The sequence below is a fragment of the Ciona robusta genome, chromosome 11 (assembly GCF_009617815.1).
Source record: "Ciona robusta chromosome 11, ASM961781v2".
Lineage (NCBI taxonomy): Eukaryota > Metazoa > Chordata > Ascidiacea > Phlebobranchia > Cionidae > Ciona > Ciona robusta.
Window position 1 is genome coordinate 1217691 of NC_143245.1, and position 20315 is coordinate 1238005.

General features: G+C 35.5%; 1 protein-coding gene across 2 annotated transcripts; it reads left to right on the forward strand.

Annotated features, from left to right (window-relative positions):
• Positions 1-162: 162 nt before the first annotated feature.
• On the forward strand, positions 163-20015 carry LOC149727641 (unconventional myosin-XIX-like). Of its 2 annotated transcripts, none has more exons than XM_089887684.1 (21): positions 163-1164; positions 1617-1706; positions 2300-2428; positions 2835-2925; positions 3191-3306; positions 3549-3695; positions 4016-4224; positions 4684-4856; positions 5306-5520; positions 5733-5849; positions 6102-6309; positions 6589-6710; positions 7055-7168; positions 7580-7759; positions 8411-8554; positions 9639-9746; positions 16782-16926; positions 17552-17691; positions 17946-18127; positions 18533-18660; positions 19133-20015. In XM_089887684.1, exons 2-21 carry the CDS (start codon positions 1692-1694, stop codon positions 19645-19647), a joined length of 3198 nt encoding a protein of 1065 aa, XP_089743810.1. In that variant the 5' UTR covers positions 163-1164; positions 1617-1691; the 3' UTR covers positions 19648-20015. The 2 variants fall into 2 exon arrangements, with proteins under 2 accessions (XP_089743810.1, XP_089743809.1); XM_089887683.1 differs by having other exon boundaries at positions 165-1164; positions 1584-1706.
• The last annotated feature ends 300 nt before the right edge of the window (positions 20016-20315 follow it).

Below are 20315 nucleotides of genomic sequence, written 5' to 3' on the forward strand. Positions count from 1 at the left end.
TCACGCTGAGATTTTGTTGATGTTTCATTGTTTGATAACAATGGCCTATTGTTCGCGTTCTGGAATTGAGATTTTACATTCCAATCCAGCGTCCCAATTTGAATTTAAGGAATCGCGGTGGGAGATTGGAAACAAACACAATGGTCGTTTCATTAAATAATTCATACATGACCCAATGACGCTCATGGTATGATATTACATTGCGGGGTAAACTATACAATGTTGGGTTTAGCAGACACGCTTTTTAGTTAATGCTTTACCTCAAGTAGTTTTTATTCAATATGTGTGTTTAATGGCTGTTGTTTTGTTGCTACTCTGCGCCTATCTTTTACAATGGAGACCAAGCGAAATGGGGACGCAGTTGGCGGTTACGTGAATAGAAAAAAAGAGTATATCACGGTTTTGGGAAGTTGCGCGTTCTACTCTTTTTTATTTCTGTGGGTATCACGTGCATCTTACGCAACCAGAAATGCAGTAGGTGTAAGATATATTAAGCCAATACAAAAAGTTGTGACAATACCGCCACTTAGTATCAGTCTTGTGCAACTTGAATATAACGCTGCAAGGTGGTTTTTCTTCTGTCATCCCAGCGGACGCATGTCTCCAAACCGGAGCGTTCTGGTATTTGATCAAAAATAAGATGTAACTGAAGAAAATAGCGCATAAAACCAGATATACTCGGTCAGCATTTGTAACCCCTCTAGGGAAAGTCGGTTCTTCAACTTAGCATGATTGTCCATTTGTTTTTGTGCAAGTTTTCATCGGCATCTATCGGTGTTAACGTGCTTGCATAAATACGAAGTTTCTTCTTCCATGCTATATTTAGGCGATTGCTGCAAAATGTTGCACTATTTTGATGTCCTATTTGGTAGTAAACAAACAAAATTTGAAGAACTATAAAAACGTATTATCCCGACCTTTATAGACCGTTGTCAATTGTTTAAAAACGATCAGGATATTTGGATAGAATGTGCTGAAGACATCCCGTCTTCTCCCATCCTATACTGTATATGTATTACTCGCTCGAAAATGCGGTCCAAATGCAATGCTCATCATCATTTATTCATCCCCGCGTCGTGAAGAAACGTTATAACATTGTTGTCTTACTGTGTATACCACATAGGCTGCTTTGCATACATCGTACTTGAGCTTACGAGTTACCAGGTATAACATTTTGCGCATATTTGTTTCTATTTTCTGTATTTAATATTTGTGAATCTTTACAGCCCATTAGTGTCTGGTGAAAAAAGAAAAACACGCTCAATTACTTAGCAATCTCATAACTTCACAATTTTTTGTTTTTAGGGTACAGTAATTCGTTTTAAATCCGTTTTATTAATTCAGTCAGTCAATACTTTTACATTTTTGTGGGTAAGGTCTTCTAGCGTGTCATGCCATGGGTCCTAGACTACTAGAACTTAGGCCAGAATTGGCTTATTACCCCGTCAATACCTTTCGGGGTTTTAAAAGACCGCATTTTCTTTGTCTTTGTTTTGGTGGTTTCCCTCTAGTTCACCGCCGCAATTTTGAAATTGGCGCAAACATATTTTTATTCTAGTTTGTGTTGCTCGTTTATATTTCAGGGATACCATAATATTCACGTTGCTGTGATACAGGGCCTACCTTATAACTGCGACACTCCGTTCAAATGTACAGTTCAAACCTACGGTGTAAAATTATTAGAACTTAGCATGAAGTTTCAAAAGGTACGTTTAGCAAAATGTATTGAATACAAAATGGGTAAATATTGTTGCTTTAAACGTGTAGACTCTGTATACAGTTTGTACCTATGGCTGAAGTATGTTTATAGAAAGTATAAATGTCAATGTGCACACGGGCGACACGGCACTTTACGAATAAATATTAATTTTGAAATTCACCCAACATGACTTTAAGTTATATTACAAAGCTTTAGTATGTAGCAACTTATAAAAGCGTTATATGTATAAAGTCATTTTATTAAATATTTCGTGTTAGTGAAGAATCTCCCCCCACCTTATTTGCTAACCACTAACCCCTACGTAGTTAGTGGTTATAGGGGTTAGTGGTTAGCAAATAAGGTGGGAGGGGGGAGACTGCACTAGCACCAAATATTTAATAAAAGGCATTTATAGCAACATGCCAAGTTTTTTAAACAGAAAATAAACAAAGTATCATTGTCATTGATGTAATTTTTTAGGAAAATAACAAATAATATTCAGCTATGATCACCTGTTTTATAACGGTTGTCGTTTTCTGGCCACGCTATGATAAAGCAAGTTCTATTTATCCGTATATTATTTAATGATTTCATTTTAAGGGAATGTTAATATGGGCGGACCACCCTGATGAAGTATGGCAACCCGCAAGGGTGGTGGAAGTTTTACAAAACAAACAAATTAAAGTTGAATATTTTTCTGGGGAGACAAAACTTTTAAAAGCAAGCAAGGTAACACTACTGAACACTTTTGAATATATTATATAGTTGCAGAACAGCATTGCTTTTTTTAGAGAATGTAAATAAATATAGGCCTTAAGATTGTTGGAATTAAATATACAAATTAAAAGTGCAAAATAATATATATAATATACCCTGTTTTAGGTATTTTTTTAATATAAAAGTAATTTAAGTGTAAAAAAAGATTACACAGTAGGCAATAGCATTTAGCATACATTAACCTACGTATCAGAGTGACCAAAAATTTCTTTGTGCACCAGGTATATGAATATTTTGAATGTAAAAGTGTGCCACTGAGTTTTGTGAGTCAAATGTTGTTCATTTATAAAGCGTTGGCCGACCTGGTCTAGAATACATTTGTTACAAAATAGTGAAAATACAGTAGAATGTTTTTCAGAACTTTTACCGAATATTATCGATGGAAAACATTGAAGAAAATGAAATTGAAAACGATCTTTCTAAACTTGGTTCGCTGTCTACTCCATCAGGTATACAATGCAAGACACTTACTGATGTAACAAGTTTTTATAAACAAAGGGGAGGCAGGAGTAACACTACAATTATGTGAAACAAATCTCACCTTATTGTTTGTAATGTTTACTCCCCATTGCAGTGTAGAAAATTCAGGGGTTGCCCTGACTACCCTGACACCCCATGTTTGGTGCCTGTGTATAAAATGCAAGTTTTGATTCTAAAAAAAACTTGGGTTTATAATTCTCATTCTCACCATTTCCATTATCCTTATTATTTTAGTCCTCCATGCAATAAGGAAAGCTTACCACAGTGGTGTCTACTACAGCAACTTGGGTGCTGGAACAATATTGGCTGTTAACCCATTTCAAGAAGTTTCAAATTTATTTGATGAAAAGGTAAAACAATTATATTGATATTTTAATAGAAACAATTCAAGTCGTTTAAGGTTCAAAATTTATTAATTATATGCTGTTTCTATATAAAATGAAAAAAAACTTAAATGTTTTTTCTATTTTTTGTTTAGTTGATTTTCTAATAAAAATCTTAATAAAAATTACAAATCAGGTGAAATTGGAAAGTGTTAAAAAATGAGTTTGCGATAAAAATTTTAATAAAAGATATTTATTCCTTTTTTTAGAAAATAAACAACTACCATTTGTCGCCATTATCGGAGTTGTCATGCATGCCCGCACATGTGTTCGGTGTAGCGGAACGCGCTTTACGAAACATGAAAGATGGAAATGATCAATCTATTATTATCAGCGGTGAAAGTGGAGCTGGGAAGGTGGGTGTTAAAGTTAAACTGCTTCAAAGGGGTGTGTTAATGTATGGCAGTGTTTTCACATTTTTTTATCTTGCAATTAATAGTTAGTATTACCATCATACTAGTCAAGTGGTTATCTATTATTGATAATAATTATACAGGCAATACAGCTTACTAATCCATAATTCGAATCTGTCAAATGTAACTAACATTAGGAGTGAAGAGAATGGACGGATTTTGGCCAAAAGTAACTTGCTTGTTGATAATGAAATCTTTCCATGAGCTGTTAGCTGCCTTACTCACTTGTGTTTCTCCATGTTAACAAGCTTGTATACACACAGACATGGACAGTGCGTTGTTTGATGCGCTACCTTGCTACAGTGAACTTACATCATGCCCAACTTAACCTGTCCGACTCATTTGTTGGAGATGAGATAGAACACCGGGTGTTGAGTTCAAATCCCATCTTGGAGGCTTTTGGTAACGCAGCCACCCCTCGCAACCACAACAGCAGTCGATTCGGGAAATACATACAGTTACAATATGATAGGTGGGCATTGTTTGTATCTTTGTTTTAATAACAAATGATGTGATTTTTTGTTGTTTTTGTTTATCCCAGTAATAGTTAAATGTACAAGAAAAATATTTTGCTTTTGCTACCAGACATTTTATATATTTGAAGAACTTTTTTTGTTGCATCTTAGCTAGTATAAATTAAAATAAATAATAAAATGAAAGTTTTGTTAGTTATTACAATTGTGATGTGTATAATATCTCCCTGTTTTACAACTTAAAGCTAAACGATCACAGCTTTTATTAATTAGGTTTTGTTTTATTCATAAGCACGTTATCACATTTGTACGTTACTTTCCGTCTTTTTGCTTTTTGTAAACTTTACCAGTCTTTGTTACTGTAAGTGTAACCTAAAAGATCAAGCAAAGTCATTCAGTCAGTATGTTACATTATATATTCCAATTTCAGTTTGTCCATTATATAACATATCTACCAGGTGTGGTACCATGATCGGGGCAAACCTGCAAGTTTATCTACTTGAGAAAACCCGAGTATCGAGCAGAGACGATTTGGAGCGGTCCTACCACATCTTCTATCAGATGATCAACGGGAGTAGTGAGGAGGAGAGAAGGGAATGGAAACTTCCGGATGTAGGGTTCATGAACAAAGGTGATTATGATGTAATTATGTGTTTTATGTCTGTATTTTATAAAAGGATTCAGGGGTTAGACCTTCTATGTAAATATGATAAAAGGTAGCAGATTATAGCTTCGAACCAGGTATCCTCCAGACGGCTCCGGTTATAAGACATGCTCTCTAACCTATGCGTAACCTCTGCACTGATATGATCTATTTATTGTTCAGTGTTTTGCCCAAAGTGACATACTCCCACAATGGTGGTGGAATCTTGCTTTGAACCTGGTATTCTCTGGTTCTGTTGTATGTGGGTAAGGTTCCGCAGCCTAGCACTCCATCAGTCCTAGAATTTAGGCCAGGAAGTTTTAAATCATGTCTAACCACCCTAAGTAAACTAATATTTTGCAATATATTTTCAATTAGATTTCAGCGAACTCAAAAAAGTGATAAAAAAAGATATTTTGCATTTCATTATTACCCAGACTTCAGGGAGCAAAACGTCAACTCCAACAACTCCGTAAAACCTCAGCACAATGGCAGTGGTGACTCAGCAAATAGTTTCAACCAATCAATGGAGAGAATGGATGATGAGTCAGCGTTTGATAAAACTCGTAAATCCATGATGAGCGTTGGAATATTTACCGAGTCACAAAATAGGATTTTCGCAACTTTGTCGGCAATTCTGCATTTGAATCAGGTTGTTTGTCTCAGCTTACTGTGGTGTTATTTTTTAAAGGATGGGCAAAATTTTTTTAAACAAAATTTTCTTGAAATTGAGAAAAAAACTTTAATTCTTAAGGTTATTTATTAGTTACTATTATTTCCAACCCAAATGGACCCATGGTAATCTAAGGTAAACTATACAAGTTTATTTCTTAGAGTTTTCCAACTTTTAATATATTATTTCAGTTAGACTTTGAAGGAGATGATGACTTAAGCACTCCGTGCACAATTCCTCCATGTTTACAAAGCAGTGTTAAAACATCATCTCAACTCTTGGCTGTCCCTATTAACCACCTTGTGCAGGTAAATTAGATTTTGTTATATTTATTTAGACGTATCCTATATTGGTAAACTTGCTTCCATTGAAGAGAATAGAATTTTACTTTATCTAATAATCAAACGTATAAAATGTTTTAAATTTAGCTACCTACTGTACTAACTAATATTATCAAACATTTGTACTTAGGAGCAATATTAAGAGAAGCATGGCAGAAATAATGAATTTCTCCACAGTTTCTTATAATCTAAAATAAAATATGATTTTTGTTTTTTTAGACGTTAACTGTTCGTAAAATTGAAGCTGGTTCAACACGCTCCGCCGATCGTAGACGCAGCGTGTTCAAACGTCCGTGTACGAGGGTGGAGTGTCGTGCGCGTCGTGATGCTATGGTTAAGTGTATGTACGAACGATTGTTCTTGTGGTTGGTTAAGCAGATTGGAAACGATTTATCTGCACAGTCTAATGCAGCCTATCATTTTATTGGTGAGTTTTTGAAACTGTGAAGTGTATTGTTTGTAACTTAGAACAAAAGTTATTAAACTTGTCAGGGTCAAAGCACAGAGTTTATTATTTTTAAAGTGTTTTTTTTGCAGCTTTAACAGTTTTATATTTTTTTGCGGTTTTATATGTTTTTCCATTTTTTTGCAATTTTTAGATGTTTTTCATTATTTATACTCAAATACTGCCTTTATTAAATTTTCCTTAGAATATTTTTGTTTTAGCAAATGTTTTCTTAAAATCCCCTTTTTTTTCTTTCCACAGGTCTGTTGGATGTTTATGGTTTTGAAAGTTTTGAACACAACTGTCTTGAACAACTTTGTATAAACTATGCAAATGAGAAGTTACAGCAATACTACATACACAACTTTCTTAAGCTTAAACAGGTGAATAATATCCTTATTAGTCAGTGACGCTACTATGCAGTTGGTTTTGTGAGCATCTCACTTTGGCAAAATTTGTTAACCCTTTTATTTTCTTAAACTACTTTTTAGGCCATTTTAAGTTTCCATTAACCAGGAGGTATTGTAAAGACTAGGCCCACAGATTTTTACTATATTCATAAAAATTAAGTTATAACATAATACATTTTTTGTTTTCACGAATAGCATATATATATTTTATAAGTTCTTTTTATTAAATTTAAGCAAAAACTTACCATAAAAAACATACAGAATGTTTTAATTTTATGAAAACAGTAGGTCAAGTTTTGTTCTCTTTTTTCTTATAGGAGGAATTAGCATTGGAGGGCGTGTCGTGGGAGGGGCTGGATGTCAACGATAAAATAAATTGTTTGATTTCTTTGGAAGCAAACAGGAATAGTTTATTTGCTTTGTTGAATGAGGTAAGTAGGGGTTTGTTTGGTGCTTTGTAAGCCAGTGGTTCTTAAACTTATATAATCTACATTACACCACGAGCTCTGTACTGCTTAAATAAGACCCTAAGTGGTTAGACTTGTTTAGGTTCCTTATTATTTAATTGACAGGAAACAGAACAACCAACACTTGGAGCAATGCCAGTGGTCCCTTTTAGGCTAAATTGCCAGTCATAAATAGAATAAAAAAAATAAAAAATATTTTCAACTTGAAGTTACAAATGTGTTTTGAAAAATAAGCCATGCGAAAAATAAGTTGCATTCATTCGTTCTTAACAGAATGTGGATTAAATTAAATTGTTACGATTGTTGGAGTAGGTTGTCTGGTTTGCAGAGTCTGCTTATAACATAAAATAGATCTTCCCTCTTATTACCTTCCAGGAATGCCGATTGAACCGAACCACCAATCCCCAGCAACTACAGGCTCGTTTAACCGATTCCTTCCACAAGAACCCGTACATCACCCAACCACGGATATCAACCGACACCCCTTCCTTCACTGTTAACCATTATGCGGGGAAGGTGGTGTATTCAGTAGAACTGCTCATCATGAAAAATAAGGTGGGATATAAAAGAATACAATTATTGAAAAGAATATAATTATTGATTTTCTAATATATATTGACACTTTTACTCAAGTAGTTTTTACCTGTACCGTGTTTTAAATACTGTTGTTTTGCTGCTAATTCCCTTTCTCCCAGCTCTTTTATTTAATCTGATCTTCGTTACTGTAGTTAAAGGGATGAATGAAACATAATGTTTATGATGTAATAATACCTTGATTAAAAAACATAAACACAACTTTTTGTTTGAATAGTTGAAACGTTAGTTTAAATAAAATTAAATTGCCTGACAAACTTTATCACCCATATAACATGCTATGTAGTAATAACGGGTATATATAAAGAAAATATGAATTTACCTTCTTCTACATTTTTTTCAATCATGATACATAAAGTGCATGGAAATATTAGATTCTATTGAAACGCAAAACTTGCAACACCTTTATTGTCATACATATAACAAACCATGTAACAATTGCGTATATATATGAAGAAAATATGATTTTACTTTATCTATGTTGAATCTGTACAATCATGAAGTCGTTAATTAATAAAAATAGTTTAATAAAAAGTAAAGTGCAAGACAAACTGTATTAAACAATATGATTCTTCCTTTTCTGTATTAAATCTGTACAATCATTGGTTCCAGGATGAACTACCTCAAGAAATACGTGAGCTTTTACTTGCAAGTAGCAACCAATTTGTTCAAGACCTCATGCTCGATAAACCCCCGAACCCTGACGCCCCCACTGCCAAGGGGAAGTCCCTAGAGACCGTCTTATCCCAGTTTAAAGTAAGTTATGCAGAATAAAGTAGGTTGTGGGGTAAGATGGTACATGTTTTATTCTCTTTTATCGTAACTTGTGGTAGAAAACAAAGCATATTTGCATAACTATATAACAGTATTCTTATGACTATAAAACAGCGTTGTCAATTGTTAAAAAAAATAACGTAATATAATGTACTAATGATACGAAACGAAAGTAAGATATATAAAACACAAGATATATTTCATTACAGATCTCTTGTGTTTTATATAGCTGTACAATTTAAACGTTTGAGTATTTCTTAGTAAGATTATTTTGTAGTTTGGGAAAAAGTAAGATTATTTTGTAGTTTGTTTTAAACATATTGTTGTGCAAATAGAATAGAACTACCAAGTATCTTGTATGTAATTTATAAATTTGCCAGCATAGATAGCGAGTTAATGTTATGCTGCATGAAGGTCACCATTCATTACTACAGTAGCTAATATGACATTTCAATGCATCATTATGATGTCATAAAGTTAGATGTAAATGTCCCTTGAGACAGTTTAAATGAAATGTCACTTTGGAATAAAAGATGATGTTCATACTATATAAGTGTTATATTCACTCTGTAACTTCGATATGTTTGTTCCGAACATTTTGTTAGTAATTTCTTTAAAACAAATTAAACTTATGCACCAATATTATGTTTTCTAATATAGACGACCAATTAATGACCACTTGGTCGGAGAAATTGTCAAAAAAGGAACTGGTTTTGTAACAACTGTACAAATGCGTCGGCCATTATTACTGTTATGTTCTGTAAGACAAAAGGGTTTTATGTATGACTGACAATTCAGACAAGCCATGAGTGACCACTGGGTTGGGGCCATTGTTGTTAAGTCTATTGCTAAAGGACACTCAGTTTAGTTTAGACTACGTTTATAACCTTTACAATATAAAGCGATGGCATTGTGCCCAGTAGTAACTTGTATAAATAGCCTTAACTTTTACCAGAGAAACTTGGGGGTTGCTGCAGCCATTGTATGATTCTTAAGATAGACTTCCCCACATTTATATTGACACTTTTATACCTCATCTTAACTTGTCTACCTTCCATTCCACCAGAGATCCTTGGATGAATTATTGACCACGATGTCTTCCACCAACTGCAACTACATCCGATGCATCAAACCTAATATCGAGTCTTTGCCTTCGAAGTTTGACTCAAGACATGTGAGTTTGATTGTTTTAATATGAATGGCCTTTATTATTATAAATGGCCTTTGTTTTAGCAAAAATACATGTTTTTCTAAAAAAAATGTTTTCAACAATTTTACCTGCTAAGTTTGAGTCATGCCATATGAGTGTTTTGTTTTATTATAAATGGTCTTCAGAACTTTTACCAACATTTTTTTTTCGAAAACTAACTTTTGCAACAGTTTTTACCTTCAAGGTTTGATTCAATGCCATGCAAGTGTTATTTGTTCATAATTCACCAAGTTATATCTTTAATTGATATTTCTATGTCTGGCAAAAACCAACCCAGAAGACCCAACATACCAATAGAATATATTATTTCAAAGGATAATTAATTAACAAAGTTTAAAATCTCAGAGTAATTTTATAAAAACTTTCACAAAGTAGTCATACATTGATACATATAACAAATTTATATGTTTTAAAGCAAAAAGGATATTTGTTTTAGCATAATTGAATTCAACTTTAAAATAATAATTTCATTTTTTTCTTCCAAAATTAAATGTTTAAAGAGTCCGGCCCACGGTTCTCATGGTTGCGCAGTTTTTTGCATAAGAATAAAGTTTTATGTCTACTGATGCTAAATTCACAGCCAGTTTGTGAAAATTCGCTTTAATTTAAAAGTTATGAACGTTTAAAAAATCAAATTTCAAAGTTGTAAAAAACGTCACTCGCGGGCACTGTGACATCACATTGCAATATTTCGTTTATGGGGAAAACCCGGTCTATCAGCGGTTTATTGGTGCAGTTTTGATAGATAAGCAAATCAAAACGTTTTTTAAGGTATTAACAATACCTATGGCTTCAGCAACTTATTGGAAGCTATTTCCTAGGGATCAGTGAATAACCACATAAAATAGCCTACCAAGCTTAGTGGAGAATTAGTTTTCGTGACTTTCTAGGGTTCAGATTTTAAATTCTTTTTGTTTTTTTCCCTATATGGCATAGACTATATTTATATCTGTATTTAAAGTTACCATATAGGAGTTTACCATAAGCCGAGTAATCATGCCTGATAGGTGCTGTGTTTAAAATAGCAAGACAAGAATGGCTGTAAAGCGAGAAGTGTGTGTGTGTTTTCATTTTCAAAAGAAAGAGCGGGGCTTAAAAAAAGCAAGCAACATTACATTGGTATGCTGGTCATCTCATATTTGTAGTGCACATTTTACTTCAGATCGCTTTACTATGATATGTTCTAATTAGAATATGCAAGGAAACTTGTTCGGATCAAGTAAGCAGCATTGTATTTGGAGAGCGCAGAAGAACAGATCCACCATCCGGTACAAGTATTCTTTATTCAAAACAATGAAAATAATCCAATACTTAAATATGTATTTCTTGTAATGTTGAATGTACTTAATTTAAAACAACATAACTGTAATGTTGAGGTTCGATTATATAAGCAGGCGTGACCTTGAAGAAGCTTGTATTGTATATGTACGATTAGTACGAACTCAGTTATGATTAACATGCGGTCTACACAACGATGATGATAATAATGGCCGCCGGCCGGATACACGTGACATTAGAATTATGGGTATTCTGTTACACCTCCCTTCTTAAAAAGAGTCATTGTGAAAACGAAATGTCAATCAATGAAATTGAGTACATCGTTACACATAAACAATGAACGAAAAATGCAATGTTGACAACTGACTGGAAAAAACACAAGCATATGAATACCAGTGCGATATTTACACATAATAATCACGGTATTTAGCTGGCGTTACAATTGGGCGACCGTAGCGTGATATACGCTCTGTTGACGAAGCATTATTATTTACTATGGGCATGTTGTTTACATTGGTCTGACTTTGTGACGTCATAGATCGGGTGTCTGGTACATAGTCATTGTGATCAACGTAGGTGTTTACCATGACTCCTGGCATATTGTTCAGTTGCCTTCGATTGCGTCGTAATAAATTACCAAACTCGTTTCGTATGATATAGGATCGAGGTTCACACGCTCGATTAGTGACAATGGCTTTCTTCCAGTGACCATCTTTTCGATACCCTACAACATCTCCCTTCTTTAATGGTGGCAAGGCTTTAGTGCCTCTATCATAATAATGTTTCTGCCTTAGTTGTCGTTTCTTTAGTCCTACATAAGCATCCACCACTTCTGGTTTTAGTAGATCTTTATGTATTGGTATCTTCGTGCGCAGTCTTCTACTCATTAACATTTGAACTGGTGAATATTGTAAATCAGAGATAGGTGTGTTTTTGTACTCCAAGATTGCTAGATAGGGGTCTTTGCCATCATCATAAGCCTTTTTCAGTAGGTTTTTTAGTGTTTGAATTGTTCTTTCCGCTTGACCGTTTGATTGTGGATATCTCGGGCACGACGTTGTGGTTTTAAAATCCCATGATTTTGCGAAATCCAAGAAATCCTTGCTTGCAAAGGGCATATTGTCGCTTATAACTTCTCACGGTATTCCATGACGAGCAAACATGCTTTTTAGGTGTTCCACGATTGTTTTCGCGGTCTTATCTGTCAAAGATATAATTTCTGGGTATTTTGAGTAGTAATCAACAACAACCAGATAATCGTTGCCTCTAAACGTCATGATATCCATGCCGACTTTTAAAAATCGACCATCGGGTATTTCGTGTGGAATCATTACCTCACGTCTGTGATTTCTTTGGTACTTGCAACAAATAGTGCATTTCATGACTATGTCTTCTATGTCATGCGCCATTCCAGGCCAATAAAGAAGTTCTCGTGCTCTGGATTTGCATTTCTCCATTCCAAGGTGGCTTTCATGTATGAGCTTTAATGCGAACTCTCGCATCTTTGTCGGTATTACAATTCTTTCGTTGTAGAAAACGATCCCGTCGGCTGTATGAAGCATATCTCTTATGTTCCAGTATCTTCGGACTTCTGGTACAACTTGCCTTTGTGTTCGAGGCCATCCGTGTTGGCAGTAGCGTGTTACCTTCTGTAACGTTGTGTCTTGCTCTGTTGCGCGCTGTATATCTTCGTATCTGTTCGCTGTCACAGGTAAATTTGAAATTAAAGAGTGTATAACACGTACTAGGTCGTCGTGAAGTTCTTCGTCCGATGTTCCTTGTAAATACGCTCGAGAAAGCGTGTCGGCAAGGTACAAATACTTTCCAGGGACATAACGTACTTTAATGTCATATGGTTGAAGGGATAGCATTAGTCGTTGAAGTCGTGGCGGTGCCTTGCTTAGGGGCTTCTTTAAAATTGACTCCAGTGGCTTATGGTCAGTCTCCACTGCAACCTCTTCTTTACCGTAAATGTACTGATGAAATTTCTTCGCTGCAAATACGATTGATAGCATTTCTTTTTCTATCTGGGCGTAATTAACTTCGGCCTTTGTCATGGCTCTGGAAGCATAAGCAATAGGTTTTCCTTCTTGCAGTAAACATGCTCCCAACCCGTATTGTGACGCGTCTGACTGCATTGTTATTGGCTTTGTTACGTCATAAAAAGTCAAAAGCGGCTTGCTAGTCAAAACAGTTTTTAAGTCAGATAACGCTTTACTGTGTGTTTCAGTCCATTTCCACTCAGCATCTTTCTTTAATAGTAACCTCAAAGGTGCTGTAATTGACGACTCATTGGGAATATATTGTGCAAGGTACTTTGTCATACCGAGCAAACGTTGAAGCGATGCGACATCATTTGGGGTCGGCATATTAACAATCGCTTCAATCTTTTTGTCGTCAGGTCTCAATCCTTTCTCAGTAACAAGGTTTCCCATGTACTCCACCGTGTTCACTTTGAACTGAATCTTGTCTTGATTGCACTTGACTCGCTTTTCTCTGGCACGTGTTAATACTTTCCGTAGTATTTTGTCATGTTCCTCTTCATTTTCGCTGGCTATTATGATGTCATCTGCTATGACGTGTGTTCCTTGAATGTCACCGAAAGTTTCTTCGTTTCGTTTCTGCATGACTTCGCTTGCTGATGAGATGCCAAATGGCATTCTTAAAAATCGCTTTCTTCCCCATGGGGTGTGAAATGTCGTAAGGTATGACGACTCGTCTGTAAGCTTGACATGCCAATATCCGTCTTTCATGTCCATGACCGTAAATAGTTTCTTTCCAGACAAATGGGCCTGTACATCAGCTGGTGTTGGTATCCTGTACCGTTCACGCATTATGACGGCATTAAGTGGCTTCGGATCCAAACATATCCTTAAACTCTTGTTTTTCTTTTCGACAAGAACTAGATTGCTTACCCAATCTGTCGGTCTATCAACGTCTGCAATCATTCCTTCTGCTTCAAGTTTGTCCATGTACGCCTTCAGTCGTGGTCGCATTGCATAGGGAATGTTTCTCGGATGCTGAATCACACCTTGTGCGTTCGGTTTAAGTTGAATGTGGTACGGCTTCTCGTACTCACCTGCTCCGGTAAATATATCCGCGTACTCACTCTTCACCTGCTGCAAAGTAAGCGCTTGTTGAGCTGTTGTGAACGTATCTACTCTTCTTACTAATTTCAGCTGGTCGCAGGCATCTTCACCAAGTATAAGAGACTGCGTGGCATCTGTGACGTAGAACATCAAATCATACGCACCTCCACTTTCTGTTGTACATCGCAATAATGTTGTGCCTAGCGGTTGTATCTTATGATCTCCAAAAGCCGTGAGCACTGTCCTGGTTTTCTTTAGTGTACAATTCCGAAACTGGTTGTATAGCGTTTGCGGTAAGACATTCGCTTCTGCGCCTGTGTCTAACTTACATTTGACAGTCATTTTCTCGTCGCAGGCATTCTGTAGTGTTACTTCAGCAATCATCTTTGTTGCTTTGCTTAACGATTTGCCTATACATGTTATTTTTAGAGCTGGTACATCTGCTTCATCGCGTGTAGTGTCTGCTGTAAGTTCATGAACTTTCCTCGATTGCTGTCGCTTTCTGCATACTCTCGCGAAATGATTTCGTAGACCACATACACTGCATGTCTTGCCATATGCTGGACATTTTCTAGCTGCATGCTCTGTTCCACAGTATTGACAACTGCTATGTTGCATCTTCTTATGCAGATTTTGGTTCTCCCAATGCCTAGGTTTTGCATAGTTCTGTGTCTTCTGGGGCCTTCTCTGTATGGTATATACATGCTGTTCTTGAATGGGCTTTTCCATCATATGCTTCATTTGTGCTTTACTTGTCTCTGCTGCGTGGCATATATCTAGAGCTTTAGCTAGTGTTAGATCAGCGTCTCGTAGCAATCTTTCTCTAACACCACTGTCATGTATGCCTAGCACAATTTTATCACGTAGATGCCTGTCTTTGTGATTACCATATTCACAGCCATGTAATATAATTCTTAAATCATTGACCCACTTGTCAAAAGGTTCTCCTTCATGTTGGTCACGCTGCCAGAACTTGTACGTCTCAAATATGACGTTCTTCTTTGGCTCACAATACTGGCGAAACTTTGTTATCACATTCTCAATGTTATCAGATTTGTCATCATCTGTGTTACTAAACTGAAAGTTAGCAAATATGTCTTGCGCTTCTGGACCTGCACAGTGTAACAAAATTGCAACCTGGGTCTTGCCTGGCTTGCTGTCAAGTTGTGCTGCCGCATGGTAGGTTCGGAATGAAACTTCCCACCTACGCCAAGTTTCTGCAGAATTTGCTGAACTAAAGCACATAGACTTAGGCTGTGTGAGCTGTACTGTCTCAGACATCTTCTCACTCTGACACCATGTAATGTTGAGGTTCGATTATATAAGCAGGCGTGACCTTGAAGAAGCTTGTATTGTATATGTACGATTAGTACGAACTCAGTTATGATTAACATGCGGTCTACACAACGATGATGATAAAAATGGCCGCCGGCCGGATACACGTGACATTAGAATTATGGGTATTCTGTTACAATAACTCTTGCATGAATCACATTTTGTATGAAACAAGACCATTCAAAACTGAATGATGAAAAATTCTTGCAAATGTTGTTGAACTGTCACTATAATGTTGAACCTTTCTGTTTTCCTTTTCCAGTCATTGCCGTACCTATCGAACAAAGTTCTGATCAGCTGTGTAGCGATACTGTCTAAACAAAATAAATGCCATAAACATGTGATTGACCAACTTTTTGGTATGAAGGCCAACAATAAATACTAGACTAGAGTAAATTGATTTCACTAAATTTGTATTCCATGCTCGGGTCTCAGTCAAGAACATCATATTTGCAACACAAATCTGTTTACACAAATTTCAACAAATTCAGGAAAAAAGACAGTGCAACACTTTAAACAACAGACTTATTAAATGTCACATTTTTTTAATAAATGCTATTCTTCGTCAACCCACCAAATTGTGTTGTTGATTTGCTCAGCTTCACTTATTTTCCATGGTCTTGGCCTGTCTACTTCCCCAACACTTGCTGGAAGTACAGGTTCAAACTGGAAAGGCTCAATACCTATTGCTAGTGGACTAGGATCTTCGCTTATGTCACTTCATCAAATGAAATACTTCTATCTGACTATACATCACACACTGACACTTTTACATTATTGTTAACTGACAAATTTAAATAGTGTAATACTGTAATACACTTACAAACAATTTTTAAAAATATTAATTTTAAACTAAAATCAGGCCACGGCATTACCCGCGCTTATTTCTTAATTTAAAAGTAACAGAAAATGCTATGTCGACGGTACACTGTTTTGCTGCAAACAGCAAAGCCTAAATCAGCTGATCGATTAGAAAAGATCGTGACGTAATTTACGTCATAGTGCCCGCGAGTGACGCAACAATAGGCGAATTTTTTGGCACTTTTTAAAACGTTTTTTTGGCCAAACTAAATATTTTTTTCACAAAAAATTACCACAGATAGTATTTATTAAGTGTAAATTTTCATTTAAAACCAACTTGTATGAGCGTGGTCCAGACTCTTTAAACAATTTCCCCAAGCAGCATAAACATATGGTTGCAAATTGCAATCCTTTATAAAGCCATTTCACTTAAACCCATGCCCCATCACCACTTAAATATATATTATTTAAATTTCTTTCTCTCTTTCCCCACCAGGTGGTAGAACAATTACGATCAAGCGGGGTTGTAAAGACAATACAAATATGTGGTTCCCTCCATCCACACCAGTTGTCATATCAGCATTTCATTTCTCATTATATATTCATGTTACCAACTAATAACACTGCTACATATGTTAAATGTAAGTTTTTTTATTTAATTTGTAATAATGTAATAATTTATTTACTCTAATAGTAAATATCTGTTTAATTTGTAATACATTATAATATAGTGACTTATGCTTAGCAATTAGGGCAAGTTATAGCCACTTAAATACAGTATGTTATGTGGATTCTTCGCTTATACAAGTTATAGCTGACGAATGTTCATATAATACTATTTTTTTGATTATCCTTACCTATTTTAATATTTATCTGTTTATTCGCTGGAGTAATGGTTTGTCGTAGTACTACAATAAAACACACATTTTTTCAAGTCAAATAAATCAGACCACCAGACTTTATAGTACATGTAGTTGATTTGCATGTTATAAACACTTCACTCGTTCTCTGTAATCTGTATGGTTAAGGTACCAGAGCGTCTAGGATTTAGGTCAGAGTTGGCCCAGAGTTTTTCCGGATATTTTACCTGTTAATGTACTTGGCAGAACGTTATAACTTCTTTTCCTAATACGTTTAAATTTACCCACTTATTATCTGAATACAGAGATCAAAACAACGACCTATTTTACATTAACAAATTTATAGCATGTTTTTTAGTTGTTTTTTACACAATTTTTTTAATTCTTTTACTTTTTCCACACACAGGTTATTCTCAGTTGAATTTAAAAAAGTCACAGAAAATTTGTCGTAAAATAATGAACCAAGTGTTGGTGGATCAAACCCAGCTCGATGCAGATAAATGTTGGCAGTTTGGGAAGACATGTGTGTTTTTGTCGGCAGATCTGGTGAGATATGGATTTATATTTATTGTTAAACTCATTTTACCCCGAGTTTTGGGGTGGTGTAAGATAGGTGTCCCATATTTTGTAAAATTTTTAAGAAAAAAGTGACATTATTAAAATACAGTTACACTCATAGTTGTCAAACAGGGAACCTCATTGATTAATGTGGTGAATGCAATATACTTTGGCTCTGCTTGTTTGTATGGACACCTAACAACTGTTGTTAAAGTAATAAAGTAAGTTTCATTCACCCACAGTATGAATTGTTGCAAACCAAGCGCGACGAACAGACGACCCAAAGTGTGTTGAAGATACAGCGGGCATGGAGGTTTCACACACAACGTAAATTCTGTCGATTGCTTATTAAACATATCGTGCAACGAAGACTTAAAGCTGTGGTTACTTTACAAAGACATTGGAGGATTAGAACTAAAGTCAGGTTAGATTGGTTCTTTTTTTACTTTTACCGAATGCAACAAGCTTTATCATAAGTGTCTTGCCCAAGAACTCCTACACCCATATTGGTAGCAGGACTAAAAGCAACAAGCCTTAAACCTGTAACTTTTGGGTTATAGGCAGACACGCTAATCTTGTTATATTAAGTGTCGTTATGCTTTTTCTGTTTAATTAGTGGTTAGATTTTACACGAGCAACTTACAATATGTGCTTATTATTATTATTTTTATGTTAAAACAAATCTCTTTTGCTTTTAATTCTCTTCTCCTTAATATATTAATAAATATATCACCTTTTTTGTGATCCAAGCAAATATTTAAAATGCATTGAGTTGTATTTTACTGAATGCTACATTGATGCCTATTTAATGCTAGTTATATTTACACAGGAGATGCAGAAAGATTAGAAGACTTAAAATAATTGCTCGTAACAAAGCTGTGTGCGTTATACAACGGGGGTGGGGGAGATTTAAACTAAGAAGACAACGAGAAAAAGCTGCCCTTGTTATTCAAAGAGGTTAGGTTATATAGTAGGATGGGGGAAGATGGGACACCTTTTCATTCTGTTTTCTCGTACATTTTGGTAGTAAACAAAGAACATTCAAAGAATTATAAAACCTTGTCCTCGCGACTCTCATAGACCGTTGTTAATTGTTTAAAACACAATCAGGATATTTGTATATTTTGTGCTAAAGGTGTCCCATCTTCCCCCACACTACTATATATATAGTACTATATGGCGCATGGTATATATAGACTTATGGACTTTAATACATGTAAGGTGCCATGGTATATTGGGGAAAGTGCCAGCTTTATGTACTAAAATATCGGGTTCGAGGCAAAATGCTGCTACTGTTATGGACCCGTGTGTTTTTAGACCAGACGCTTAAGGATTATTACTGCAACCTAGTGGTTACTAATAGGTTTTCCAAGTTGTCAGCCATACAGAACAAACTGTACACTAGTAACACAGTATTTTTGTGTTACAGCTTTTCAAAATTGGAAAAAAAGAAAATATACAGAAAAAGAGAAGGATAATGAAAACGATGATTATGTTTCTTATGTGCCGGTTGTCACTAAAATGTTACCACTCCACTACGCCAGTGTTCGACAGAATGATTCTTCATTTATTGAGGATCTTGAATTGGATTCTGTGTTGAGTGAAAGCTCAGTGGTTGGGAATCTTACAAATGTCAAGTCAGAAAATAGTCTTAACTTCTTATGTGAATTGTTGGGCAGATTATCATACGAAAGCAAACATTTAAATTGGTTCAGATCCAATTTATATCAACATTCTACATTACATGGCTCAACATACAATTTAAGGCCCGTAACTTTGTTTAAACTTTATTATTTAGTCTGTCGGGAAAATGACATCAAAATTCCGCCCCTATGTAATAATAATAAGACCTATGAGAAAAAGTTTATTGTGGAGCAGGAACAATCTAAACTGCCTATCTTACCCTTTGCTACAGTGGTGCCTGTTAAAAGATTGTATACTTGAATCTATTGGTGCTTTTTTATGTGCTCTTTTGGACTGCTATGGTTCTTGCTTGTTTTGTGCTTCCCATTCTATATATAAGGGTGAGGTCAAATAGCAACGCGCGCCCTGTTTGTTCTATGTATACCAGACTTGGTTTATCATTGCAGAGTTTTTTATTCTTTATAAAGGAGGTGCTGGAGTGAGGCATGCCAAGGGGTTAGACCACAGTTGGCTTATATATTTGCATCCGTTTATATTTGTGCCTGAGTTTTTGTCAACTGTTTTTCCAGACTACACTTATGCGTTGTTTGCTTGCTTAAAAATATTATGCTGTGAGAACGAACCATCTTGCATTTGAACAATATAACTTATTTCTCATCTAAACCAAATTACTATATGTTGTTACCAGCCCAACAACTTATTGTGACAGGCAACTCTATAAGGTATACTCCAGCAATTAGTTGTTGATTGATTAAGTTAGTTTGAGCGTTTGAGGTTGTTTCTCAGTAGGTGTCGCTCCGGATTGTCTTGCTTCGATTAATCACGCCTAGCGAGTCTTCCTGACGCAGTTGGTGGAACGCTATCCTAAGTCTCGTAGGGTCAAATCCCAATTGTTCTTTTAGAATATCTAGCCTTGATTATAATGACGACTTGGCCAGTGTTAAGTCTGTTGAAAATCACTCGAGAAG

What these genes read in the sequence shown, in the direction of transcription:
- LOC149727641 (XM_089887684.1), top strand. An exon ending in TTCGCTGTCTACTCCATCAG is followed by an intron (nt 2,926 to 3,190) that starts GTATACAATGCA and finishes TTATTATTTTAG; the next exon opens with TCCTCCATGCAATAAGGAAA. An exon ending in CCGTCTTATCCCAGTTTAAA is followed by an intron (nt 8,555 to 9,638) that starts GTAAGTTATGCA and finishes CCATTCCACCAG; the next exon opens with AGATCCTTGGATGAATTATT.